The 13652-nt window shown below is 43.4% G+C and overlaps 1 protein-coding gene across 2 annotated transcripts in view; it reads right to left on the bottom strand.

The window, feature by feature from the left end:
• The window catches only part of ZFYVE26 (zinc finger FYVE-type containing 26), a 70741-nt gene that overhangs the window by 34525 nt on the left and 22564 nt on the right, over positions 1–13652 (bottom strand). For both annotated transcript variants that reach the window (XM_032179782.2, XM_032179783.2), the window contains exons 14-22: positions 13155–13306; positions 10153–10354; positions 8915–9178; positions 5689–5808; positions 5433–5597; positions 4633–4851; positions 3908–4010; positions 2349–3094; positions 903–1099 (exon numbers count right to left, since the gene is read on the bottom strand). In XM_032179782.2, coding sequence (XP_032035673.1) covers positions 903–1099; positions 2349–3094; positions 3908–4010; positions 4633–4851; positions 5433–5597; positions 5689–5808; positions 8915–9178; positions 10153–10354; positions 13155–13306 — 2168 coding nt within the window. The remainder of the gene's footprint in view (positions 1–902; positions 1100–2348; positions 3095–3907; positions 4011–4632; positions 4852–5432; positions 5598–5688; positions 5809–8914; positions 9179–10152; positions 10355–13154; positions 13307–13652) is intronic.

Raw genomic sequence — 13652 nt, 5'->3', positions numbered from 1 at the left:
ATCCCTAGATCTCTGCCCCAAAGTCAGGCTGTCAGAACTTGCCAGAAAAGAGAGCAAATTGGGCAAAGATTATTTAGAGAGCAGAGCGAACCTATCCAGGAAGAACAAGCAGGGAGTGAAGGCTGAATATGGAGGCCAGGACTGCGGCCTTTCACTAGTGAAGACAGTGCTCTCATGCTTCCCAGATTGTTCTGGGGTCACCTGTCCCATGCTCCTCTACCCCAAACTCCACCCAAGATATTCTTCTGGCTTGAATGCTCTGTGGGATCACCTTTCATACAACATTTTAGCTCTGCATGAAAACTGCCAAGGAAGAATAAAAAGAAATCTTTTTTCACCTGCCATTTTCACTGCCCCTGGTAGGGTTCCTGGACTCTGTCTGCTCTAAGGATATGTTGGAAAATTAGCGTCTATTTTATACTGTTATGTAGCCATGCTTCCTAAATTTGTCTCCCTAAGCCTCTTGAGCTTGAACATAACAAATACCCCACAAGAATCTTTTACTTTTGAAATTGTCACCTTCGTGCATCTTTTCAAAATAGCTCTTGAAATTTTGCTGAAATTTAAAACAAACTTTATAGAAGACATAATATACAAAAACATATACAAAGCTCAAAAAGACATGTGAAAAAGCCTTTTTGGACTGTAATACACCATTCCAATGTTAATTTTGTTATTTTTACCCTCACTTCATGCAAATGTATTTAAAATTATAGGAATAAGTAACACAGGAACCAGCTAGGAGGCCTTCCTGCTGTTCACCTAAGAACTGAAGCCAGATGCAAAGCAAAACCCCGACCTATATTTTCTGTTTCTTAAAGTCCCCCATCATATGAGAATAGGTTGGGGTTGATCATAGAGTGAGAAGCCTGTTTCCTTTCTCTTGATGTGAGGGCCCATACCTTCTGATACACCTGCAGCTCTGCCAGCTTCCTCTGTAGCTCACACTTTAGTCCTTCTTGGACAGCTGTGTCTGAAATGCAGTAGGCCAGAATTTCCAGGCATGACTCCAGGGGCCACCTGTCCACAAACTGTAGGGCCAGCCGACTTCTCAGAGATGCATCCTTCACGGGAAACAGGTATTGCCAACCTTCTTTGTCTATAAGACAAAGAAGATGCTCAGAGGCAGCAAGCATGGGACCAGAAGAGTTCAAGGGTTCAGGTTACTTCTTGAGAAAGGGCTTTCTTCAATTTTGTAAAAGAGGAGCTTGGAGGATCCTTAAGATGCATGTGATCTTAACTAGTTTTTACACTTGGAACCATTACATGACAAGGAAAATGCTGTATCTCTACCCTATGTTTATGTTTAGGTAAACCTGGTAATAGTCATGAGACTTTCAGAAGGAAGAGAGGGAAAGAGAAAGGAAGGAAGGAATGAAGGAAGGACAGAGGAGATGAAGCTCTCCATGTTTTGGCATGCTGAACATATAGGACTGTTTCAGACTCACCTTGTCAGTGAAACTTTCCTTTTCCCTGTAATTTCCACCCTGTGCCATACATAACCACTTGAAAGTTATTCCAGGTAGACTAGTTTCACTCCCTGACTTAGATCTCTCTCTTCCACACCCATTTCACAGATCTGATCTTGGAGATACAAAAAACAGACTCCAAGCAATTAAGACCACACAGCCAGTCAGTGGATTTCTCCACCTTTTCAAGGATGGATTTTCTCCTTTCCAAAGGGAACCAAGCCTCCTACCCAAAAGTCATTCCCTACATCACACCCAGCTCTTGCTGCAACACTGCTAGGAAATCCTAGTAGTGTTGCAGCTCATTGGCTTTCCACTCTGGTTACACGTCAAAATTTCCCGGGGAGCTTTCAAAGCAGTGGTCATCAAACAGACCCACAATCTGCTTTTATAATAAAGTTTTATTAGACTATAGCCATGCTCATTTCTTTATATATTGACTCTGGCTGCTTTCATGCTGTACTGGAGGGGCTGGGTAGTTATGAGCGAGACTGTGGCTTACAAAGTCCTTTATAGAAAAAATGTGCTGATCCCTATTTTAAAGTAAACACTTGCCTGAGTTCCATCCTGGGCCTCTGGGGAAGGGACCCAAACATTTGTACTCTGTAGGATTTCACAAGAATTGTGATACACAGTATTGAGAATACTGGTTATGAGTGGCTGTTTAAAGTCAGATGGACTTGGGTTCTAAGCTCTACTCTACCACTTACCACCCTGGGTAAGTTTCCTAACCCCTCTGAGACCTGGTCTCCTCTTAATAACATGAGATTATAGTGGGGCTTCTCTCTAGAGTTACCGTGAGGATTAAATGTGATAATATACCCAGTGAATACCAAATATTACCACGAGTGAAAAAGGGAGGCATAGCATTCTGCTCACCACATGCCACAGCACAGCTCAGGACTGCATCCTTTATGCTGCTCAAATCGTCCACATCTCGCCCGTACACTTCCGTGAGCTGAAGGGCCCGGGACCAATCTCTGGCCACCAAGGATTCCTCAAAAGCCTCACTCAGTACATCTAGGGCAATGGGAGAATGTAGGCCCAGGAGAACGGTAGAAAGACTGGCCCAACCACAGAGATTCACTGCCAGACTCTGCCCCTGCTGCAAGGACCCTCGCAGGGGCTCCCAGGCAGCCAGGAGGAAGGCCTCAAACAGAGGGAATTGTTCCAGAAGGTGCTCACACTCCCGGGCTACCTGCTCTGCAGCCAGAGGCACCTCCCTGCGGCCACGAAGTTCCTTCCATGACAAGCTGGGCTTGCTGACCTTTAACCTTGGGGAAGCCCCCAGGCAGGCCACCGTAGCTAGGAGCTTTGAGCGTGACTTAAGAAAGGCCAAGGCAGAGGAGGTGAGGGCTGGGAGTGATGAGTCCCCTGGGGAGGAGTAGGGCTTTCTTTCCAATGTGGGGTTCTCAGTTGGCCTCGGGGAGCTTGGTGTAGAAAGTGGGAGGTCATCCAGGCAGTGGGAGGCATGTAGCTGGGCCAGAGTACCCAGGCGAGTCAGGAGGGAGGAGGTCTGCTGGCTTTGCCGGGATGAGCAAAGAGCAAGGCGCTCACAGCAGCAGCTGACGATGACCTGCGGCACACTTAGACTGAGATTCTCTTGGGCCAGAAGGGCTGCCAGTCTGGAAGGAGAGAAGCAGAAAGCATACAAGGCCTGAATACACAGGCACCATTACCCAGTCTTACAATTTCTTTATGCTTACATGAGCGAATGTAAATAAAAGTTCCTAATCGTCATACTCTTTTTTTAAAACACAAAAGGTAGCCTATTAGACATATTGCTCTGCCCTTTGTGTTTTCACTGAACACTTCTGCGAGATCTATCCATATCCCTCTACAGAGAGGACCCTCTTTAGTTTTTGCAGTTACATAGTATTCCATTATATAGATGAACCATAACTAGGCTCCTGTTAGTGGACAATGAATTTTCTGATCTATTGGTACTGTATACAAGATTGCAATGAAATGATTTTGCACATAAATCACTTACGTATAATAAAGCCATAGGATAAATTATCCAAAATGGTTTGCTAAATCAAAGGGCATATGCATTTGCAATTTTAATAAATACTGACAAACTGCCTTCCGACAGAGGCTATACAAATTTATGTCTCACTTGCATTCTCTGAGAATGCTGTTTTCCTACAGTCTAATCAACTATCATGTTATTGAATTTTTAGATTTTTGCCTATTTATAAAGTGCAGAGTCACCCGTTGATTTCATACTTAACAATATACGTGCTAGAGGTATCGAGAGAGAAAGCAGGAAACAAGGCACATTAAATTTTCACAGAGTTATATAAGAATAAAAAATTCAGTCGGGAAGAAATGCCCACTCTCCGTGCTAACCCCAAGCACTACCGCACTGAGCCCTTGGCTATACTGATGAAATCATCTGAAGGCCCATGGCTGACTTGCATGGAGGTGGCTCCTACCTCTCTGGGGGAACTTGTCTCTCAAACAGGAGATGTGACACCAGTTGGGAAGAGCTCTGTTGCAGCAGAACAAAGGGATTTCCTACCTTGACCTCCACATGATCTGCAAAGGTAAAGAACATGATCTTTGTTTGCACCACTGACTGCAAGAGTTCAGAGCCCTGTTTCCCAGAATTGAGAGAAAAGTACAGTGTCAAGACGAAGACAATATTGAGAGCCTTCTGTTAATTCATTCTAGGTAAAGGGTATTCTGAACATGAACCTGACCACAAGTTTTATCTATATCTTACCACTGCTCTAAAGACTTCCAACCCCAGACGAACTTCAGTGGGCAGGTCTAGCCACGGACAGCCAACTCCTGCTCTCTTCAACCCGACTGAAGTGCATGTAGTACTCACTCTGTGGACTTAAGAATCTGGTACTCATATCAGAGACTTGATTCCTCTGCTGGGTCCTCAAATCCACAATGGACCACAGGTCTGATGGAGATATTTTTGAGTCGCTAATTCCAAGAAAATTAATTGAGTACTCCCATGTGCTATACAGCTATACTAGCACAAAGATGAATAAAATAGCCAGAGATGAATAAGAGAGGACGACCTTACAAATCTAGTGTTCTTGGCTACTGCTGTATTCAGAGCCTTTTAATCGTGCATCTTTTCTCTTCCTTGCCCTGAACACTTGCAGGTCTGACATGAATCTATTGCCTCTTTCTTGCTACCTACCAGGCTCAGAGCTCAAACTTTGAAGGAGCACTGCAGCAAGGGTACTGCAGTAACTGAAGAAGGTGCCCAAGTAGTCCATCTGCCTGCTGCCTGATGGGGTCTGTTTGCCCAGGTTCTTCTGGAGGAGCTGAGTCTGGATCTGCACAGGGTGGGCCTCTGCCTCGGGCGCTTTCTGGGCTGCTTGCTCCACAAGGGAAGAGAGTGGAGGAGTCCTGGGCTCTGAGAGGAGGATGGCAGGAGAAAGGACACAGGCTTCAGTCTGTGAGTCCAGCTTTGGGTCAATTTCTGACTGGATATGTGAACTGCGCCTCCTCTACACTGCCTGGGGCATCTGATGGCCTGGGCACTACACTTACAAGGCAAATATAAAATCCTCAGTCAGTCACTTGGACAAGTGATTCTCAGCCAGGAGAAGCTTTGAGTCTGGAGTGTATAAAATTACTCTGGTGTGTATAGTTCTATTTTTATCCTTGTCTCTGGGGTGGAACAACTTTATGAAGAACACAGCAATCTTTTGGGGAAGGGTTCATCAATATTTACTGAGCACCTGCTGGCTATATTTCTCATTCATCATGAGAAAAATGTATCAGCTAATGGAGTGTTCACCATTCTTTCAACTGAGAGGTGGGAAAACAGGTGAAGTTAAATTACGAGACATTGAGACATGCCCTGGCTAACTAAAGGGCTGATAGAGCCCAGTTCTGGAGTCCCAAGCCTCTGCTCCAAAGTGCTTCATTACTCTCAGCTGTTTCCTCTCCCCAGTTTGGCTTTTATTTGTTCCCAAGCAGACAGCCTTATACCTGGCAGCTCTAGTGCGTCTCTCAGTGACTGAAGGACCTGATCTAGCTGCTGGGAGAGGGTGGTGTGGCTGGCAACACAGTCCTCGGTTAGGCTGGGCCAGCACATCTGAAGCAGTTCAGTGATGCTGCACCGTGGAGGGCCTCCTCCCTTTTCTTCCACACTCTCTGTGGAAAGCAAATGAGAAAGAAAAAGTAAAGTCTGCTGCTGACCTAATGTTCCAAGTCCAGGAGAAGAAAAGAGAAAAAAGCAACTCACCTGATTTGGTTTGACTGGCTGACATAAGCAGATAATTGAGACTTTTACTGATTTGCTGAAGAACAACTGGAAAACCTCGAATGCCATCAGCATTTAGGAGTACGTGGTCTATCCGTCGACCTGGAAATAGATGAAGGAAGAGGTAATGCAAAAAAAAAAAAAAAAAATTGAAGTGTTTTCAGAGATTGACACTCAGTCCTGTATTTACCTGTGAAATTTTATCCTCTCCAATATTAAGGAGGAAATATATGCTGTGCCATTTTGGGTGACAAACAGTATACTTGGCTTATTTCATGCCTGAGATTCTAGGACTGCCTCTGGCAAGATGCCTCAGCTGTCAAAAACATCAGCAGATTCAGAATCTCTGGCACTCCTATGGAATTGTTGTCCCAAGCCAAATGGATTTGCCTTGGTACTGCCTTCAGTTGTACTCAACTTGAGTGAAGATCATGTCTTCTTTAATTGCTTTAAGTGGTATCTTGACACTCCAATTAGACTATAAACAACTTTATGGACACAGATTATTCCTTACATCTCTCCTATACTCCCACATGCTCAGGATAATCTGGAAACACAGTAGTCACTAAAGTAATTCCTAAATCAGTATATTGAAGAGAGATTTGCACTCCCATGTTTCTTGCAGCACTGTTCACAATAGCCAAGATTTTGAAGCAACCTCAGTGTCCATCAGCAGATCAATGGATAAAGAAAATGTGGTACATATACACAATGGACTACTATTCAGTCATAGAAAAGAATCAGATCCAATCATTAGCAACAACTTGGATAGAACTGAAGATCATTGTGTTAAGTCAAATAAGCCAGGCACAGAAAGACAAACACCACATGTTCTCACTTATGTGTGGGATCCAAAAATCAAAATAACTGAATTCATGGAGATAGAGAATAGAAGGATGGTTACCAGAGGCTGTGAAGGTAGTAAGGGGTGGGGGAAGATGGAGATGGTTAATGAGTATAAAAAATAGTTAGAGGCCGGGTATGGTGGCTCACACTTGTAATCCCTGCACTTGTAATCCCAGCACTTTGGGAGGCCAAGGTGGGTGGATGGTGAAACCCCTTCTCTACTAAAGATACAAAAATTAGTTGGGCGTGGTGGCACACACCTGTCATTCTAGCTACTGAGGGGTTGTGGGGGAGGGCTGAGACAGGAGAATCACCTGAACCCAGGAGGCAAAGGCTGCAGTGAGCCGAGATGGTGCCACTGTACTCCAGCCTGGGTGACAGAGTGAGACTCTGTCTCAGAAAAAAAGAAAGTTAGAAACAATGAATAAGGCCTAGTATTTAATAGCATAACATGGGGGCTACAGTGAATAATAATTCAATTGCACATTTAACAATAACTAAAAGAGTCTAACTAGCTTGTTTGTAACACAAAGGATAAATGCTTGAGGGGATGGATACTCAATTTTCCATGATGTGATTGTTAAGCATTGTGTGCCTGTACCAACAAATCTCATATACTCTATAAATATATATACCAACTATGCACCCACACACACAAAAATTCCTCATTGATTGACCTGAAACTGTTTCAGTGATTAAGAACTTGAATAATATTTTATTTTAGGATATAAGTATTAGATGAGGGGAAGGGCAGATCACTGAACAAAAACAGCATTGTATAAGCCACTGTGTACTTTCTTTGAAGGACTATGTAAACATTAAAGGACATTTTAACCAACAGCTCAGAGGTGATTTGGAGGGGTGTATAGAAAAGAGGTAAACAGCAGGCTTGACACTGCTATCCTTAGAACATCTGCTTGCAAGGTTGGCCCTTGGCTGGCACTGTGGACTTGACTGGTAAGAAGTTTTCTATGCTTATATACTTTCCCTAAATAATGACAGTGGCTCACTGGCCCTAAACTCTTTGTACAATGCGGTTTATGCTGAACACCTGCTTTCCTTTTGGGACTCTGGAATTTGCTACATGCTAAGCAGAGGGTGTTTTTGTCATCAGTCCTCAAAAAAAAAAAAAAAACCTTGTGCGGCTGGGCATGGTCGCTCACGCCTGTAATCCCAGCACTTTGGGAGGCTGAGGCAGGCGGATCATGACGTCAAGAGTTCGAGATCAGCCTGACCAACATGGTGAAACCCAGTCTCTATTAAATATACAAAAATTAGCCGGGCGTGGTGGCACGTGCCTGTAATCCCAGTTACTCGGAAGGCTGAGGCAGGAGAATTGCTTGAACCCGGGAGGTGGAAGTTGCAGTGAGCAGTGAGCAGTGAGCCGAGACTGTGCCACTGCACTCCAGCCTGGGGGACAGAGCGAGATTCCATCTCAAAAACACAAACAAACCAACCAACCTCAGGCCTTGAGTCTCTAATCAGCTTCCCTATATACAACACCTTGCAACTGCTGGCACAACTCACTGCTGGAGAAATAGGCATAGGCATGCCCTGTGTAGCCCCAGGGAGAGGACTCTCGGAAGCTTGCACCTGGTTTCCTCCAGATTTTATCCTATGAGCCTTTTTACTTTGCTGATTTTTCTTTGTATCCATTTGCTGAAATAAATCTTAGCTCTATGACAATAGGCTGATTCTTGAGAGTTCTAGAGAATCACTGAACCTGGGGGTGGACTTGAGGACCCCAGACACAAGGGGCTACTCATATCATACCCTATTCACCACTCCTCCCTCTATATTACTAAGGCAGAACAGGTTCCTTTCTCCTCCACTGCTCAGTCCTTCCAATGTTTGGTGCAAGTAGGAAGGACAGATGTGGGGAGTAGAATGCTGCCGAATTCTACCTTCATATACCGATGCCTTCACACACCTGATTTCTCTAAGAATTCTGTATGCACATTCTGCACTGTTATTTACCTCAAGGTATGAGCATCCCTCCAACTGTGACTCATTAAGTTTTCCCTTACAAGTGGCTTACAAATTCAAGATGGTCTCAGGTTTTAGGTTCACCAAGGGGAGGGCATGGAGCCCTAAGGCTCGAATTCCATTGATACCATTTTAAAATGTATATTTCTTCTTTGAATTCACCTATAATTCAATACAGAATTTCCCCAAATTGCTATGTCTATTTTGTCTCTCAACAGACTGTATTTATGCCATCAGATCGTATGTGACAAAATTTCATAATCCATTCACCATCTGCCTCCTCCAGTAACTGCTTTCTTCCTGGACAATTTATCAAGACTCTCAGAAACCCATCTCATTTGAGAATGAAGGGATACAGCTAACACAGCACACTCACCCCGCCTTTCAAGGCTACTATTCAAACGCCGTTCGGCTGTCTCCAACAGCTGCTTGCAGGTTTTCCAGAGCTGGCACTGAGAGCAAGCTAGGTCAAATGCAGCCATGGCAGGGGGACTGAGGTCTTCCAGAACCTCTCTCAGGGGAGCAGTGGGCTCCACTAGAGCCGTGCTTATCCAAAAGTCCTCCTGGAGTGTGGGGATGGGGTCTCCAGAGGTGTTGAGCAGCTTGTCAGTCACATCAGAGATAGAGTAAAACACCATTCCTGGCCGCCCAGCAGAGGAATAAAAAGCAAGGGGTTAAAAGGATTCTCACTACAACTTTTATTAGGTAAAGTAGTTACTTTCAAAATGTTTGAGGTTCATCTGCACAGGGTATCTTCTATGTATATTAGCACTATCATTATGGCCCACTCTTATAGCTTCAAAACAGTGGCACGAAAGGAAGACCAAGAGAAACTCAGAGTGGTCCAGATGAGGGAGGGCTTTTTGCAAATGGAGTCTCAAAGTAGGTTCAGAAAGAACGATGTAGATCTGTGTGTGCTAATCAGAAAAGATCTCTAGAACGCATTGCTAAAAAGCAAGGTAGACTATAGTATTGTCCTAAGAGCCTATTTATGTTAAAAACAGAAAGGATGTATGTATGTTCTTGTGAATAGGCATAGAAAATTTCTGGGATAATATATAGGAAGCAATATGTGATGGTACCATGGCATGTAGGGCCTAGGTCAGTAAGAGTCGTGAAAATGTGGAACAAGATTCCAACTTCAAGAAATAATGAAAGGATGGGCTCTTTTGCAGTGCATCCAAGGTTGGGAAATTGAGACCTGTGAATTCTAGGCCTTAAATTTTAATACCTAACTTCACTTGATAGAACGGTAAAACAATATGCTTTATCCCTGAGTAATTATATGGGAAGGAAAGAAACTCCTAACCATTTTCTGAAGCCAGAGACAGTGGCCATCAAAACACACGTTAAAAATAGCATTCACAGTCTTCGTTTAAATCACACAGGATAAGCTTAATGCAGTAGGTCGAGTGGCGGTATGTGAACAGCCTGGGCAAGCAGGATGGGCACAGCTGGAAAACTGGATGTATCAGGTTTGCTGTTTCTCAAGGTAGGTGTCCTGTATTGAATTTCTGCTACCCTCATGAGGAGCCTAGGATTTTAGTGGTTTCTCCCCTTTTACCCCCTCTCCCAGCCACCTCACCACTTATGGTATTAGCAGGGAAGCCTGACCTGCTGCTGCAGCGCTGCCAATGGCCTGTAGAGTTGAGCGGCCACTGCCAGTTCTCCGAATGGTGCTGCTACCCCCATCTGAGTTCTGGTTTTCAATCTTGTGCTCTACTTGGGCCAGTTCTTGGATCACTTCCTGGTAGCGCTCCATGAACATGAGTTCCCCTGAACTGGGTGAGGACTTCAGGTTGAACGTGAACAGCACCTGTCATGGGAGAGGGAGAGTGTGGGCCCTGGTGGTCCCACTGATTTAGGGAATGTCCACGGATAGGAGATCTTGCCAACCATTAGACTGTGGCCCTAAGATGTCTTTGTGCTTTGTAGGGTCAGAAGAGCACTAAATGTTAGAAGAGCAGGTCAACTATAAAAAATAATTCATAAAAGTAAGAAAACCACCAAAGCCTCAGTAGAAAATAGGCAAAAGATGTTGACAATTTCAGAGGAAATACATATGACTAATATATAAATGAGAAAATATTTTTTCCCTTGTCAGTAATCTAGGAATTTAAGTAACAATAACAATTTGCATCTATCACAATAACAAAGTACAAAAATAAATCCTCAGGAGATAGTGTAACATTAAGTGTCACAACTTTTTTGAAAAGCAATTTGGCAATCCATAAAGCTTTAAAAATGTTTACATCTTTTGACTCAGTAGTTTTTATGAGGAACTTTCTTAAAAAAAAATTCAAAAGGCTTAATGCCTAAACGTAATCACCTTGGCACTATATATTACAACTATTACAAGGTTAAAAATAATCTAAATCTTGAGCAACAGGGAAATGGTTAAATGCAGCTGCTTGATCGGACTATTGTAAGGTCACTAAAATCAAGGTTAAAAGACAAATGCTAATATTAAAATGTAAAAATGCATGATATAAAGTTTTAGATTTGAAATAATCTCAGCTATATAAAAGTCATACATATTTTGGAGAAATATTGGCCAAAAAAGTAAATTTTTAATATTGGTTGTTCCATACTATAGGGTTAAAAGTAATTTTATTTTCTTGTTAATACTTTCTGATATTGTCTTATATGTACAACTTATTCTGTCTGTATCCAGGTCAAAAAATTAAAGTTTTTATTGAAAAAAAAAAAAAAAAGACCACAGCTCAAGAAAAGGAGAAGTGGAGGACATTTAGGGGTAAAATGTCATGGGACTCCTAGCTAAATTTGTCTGGATTTGAGCATTAGAAAGGCTGGGGAGGGGCTGGCGTGGGGCTCATGCCTGTAATCTCAGCACTTCAGGAGGCCAAGGAAGGTGGATCATTTGAGGTCAGGAGTTCGAAACCAGCCTGGCCAACATGGTGAAACCCCATCTCTACTAAAAATATAAAAATTAGCCAGGAGTGGTGGTGTGCACCTGTAGTCCCAGCTACTCAGGAGGCTGAGGCAGGAGAATCGCTTGATCCCGGGAGGCAAAGATTGTAGTGAGCCGAGATCGAGCCACCGCACTCCAGCCTGGGTGAGAAAGTGAGACTCTGCCTCAAAAAAAAAAAAAAAAAGAAAAAGAAAGGCTGGGGCTGGGGAGGGTCCTATCCTCCTCCAAGGATCATAATTATCATTATCATTAAAGTATAAGATCTAAAATGGTCAGAGAAGGTTAAGTAAAAATTGTCCTATTACCTAGAGTTCCCTAGATTTATTCCTCAAGAACTGAACTCACATGAAAGAACAATTCTGACTTAAATGTTAAGTAGATAAACTACCAAATACTTTACTACCAGTAAAAGTATCATTAATATGCCAAGAGGGTTTTAAAAATTAGAAGAGTACTATTTTATGTTACTAAGTTTAATCAACAGTAGAGGATTTTTATATTTCTCACAGCTAGAACATAATCCTCTTAACATTCCTATGAGGTAGAAAAACCAGGTATTACATTTAACTCCAATTTTCAAATGAGGAAACCAAAGCTCAGAGAGGTTCAGAGTCTTTCTGATTACCATTCCAGTGCTATTTTCTCTCTACAATACAAATATTCTAGTCTGCTGGCTCTCCATACTTCTTGTATATGGAACTGGCATTCTATTTATTATTGAGACTGGGTGCAATGGCTCATGCCTGTAATCCCAGCATTTTGGGATGCCAAGGCAGGTGGATCTCTTGAGGTCAGGAGTTTGAGACCAGCCTGACAAACATTGCAAAACCTCATCTCTACTAAAAATACAAAAATTAGCCAGATATGGTGCTGCATGCCTGTAATCCTAACTACTTGGGAGGCTGAGGCAGGAGAATCGGTTGAACATGGGAGGTGGAGGTTGCAGTGAGCTGAGATCGCGCCACTGCACGCCAGCAGCCTGGGTGACAAGAGCAAATCTCTGTCACAAAAAAAAAAAAAGAAAAGGAAATTGTATTATAATTTTTAACTAGATAAAAACATGGGCTGGGTGTGGTGGCTCATGCCTGTAATCCCAGCATTTTGGGAGGCTGAGGCAGGTAGATCACTTGAGGTCAGGAGTTCGAAACCAGCCTGGACAACATAGCAAAACGCTGTCTCTACTAAAAATACAAAAATTAGCCTGGTGTGGTGGGCACCTGTAATCCCAGCTGCTCGGGAGTCTTAGGCAGGAGAATCGTTTGAACCTGGGAGGTGGAGGGTGCAGTGAGCAGAAATCGTGCCACTGCACTCCAGCCTGGGCAACAGAGCAAGACTCCATCTCAAACAAACAAACAAACAAACAAAAACCCACGTATATGTTCAGAGAAGGAGTCAAGGAGAGAAACAAAAGTTTCCATGTTCTTAAGTGGCGAGAGTGTGGCTGAATATTTTATTTCACCTTTTAAAAAAACTGCTTATGTTAAGAACCACAAACAATTCAATCTTTCAATCCGCCCTGCTGAAGACTGGGCCTGGGCACATGGAAACCCCCTCTTGCTTCTGCTTCTTCTGCTTGATGTGGACCCCTGAGTGCTCCCAGGTGGCTCTGGTTGTACATGCTCCGAGCCTTACCTGATGCTAAGTCATTCAGGGGCTGAAAAGGTATGGCCTAAGCTCCCCTCACCTGATGGGCTTCTGCGAAGTTCCCGCGAAGGATGCAGGATGCCAGCAGTGACTCAGGTGGGGAGAACATCATGGGGATGAGTGAACTTTGAGGATGGGGGTGCAATCTACTGTCCAGCTCATTCCGGCCAGACACGGCACTCAGACTTCCCTCTGTTGGAACATAAGAATGTGTGGGGCCACAGAAGCAAGAGGAAGTGAGGAAATGCTATATTGCTGCCACCTCCCACCAAACTTTTATCTCCTCAATGTCCTTCTGTAAAAGGTCTGTAAATAGGTCTTAATTTTTCCTCAAATGAAGGGCAAACCTATGCTACCATCTTTGAATACAAGATGCTAAGTGCCAGCTACCTTCTTTGGGTATTTACCTCTATTTCTCTCTGTTGCTGGATAACTAAATTGAGAATGAAACAGTCCTTTCCCTTCTCCCAGCTAAAATCTGGCTGTCTGCCAACCTTGAATAACAACCTTGACTGCTCAATCCTGGCTTTTCACCATG

The sequence above is a fragment of the Hylobates moloch genome, unplaced genomic scaffold (genome assembly GCF_009828535.3).
Source record: "Hylobates moloch isolate HMO894 unplaced genomic scaffold, HMol_V3 SCAFFOLD_16, whole genome shotgun sequence".
NCBI lineage: Eukaryota > Metazoa > Chordata > Mammalia > Primates > Hylobatidae > Hylobates > Hylobates moloch.
This window is presented reverse-complemented; position numbering and strand designations above follow the sequence as displayed.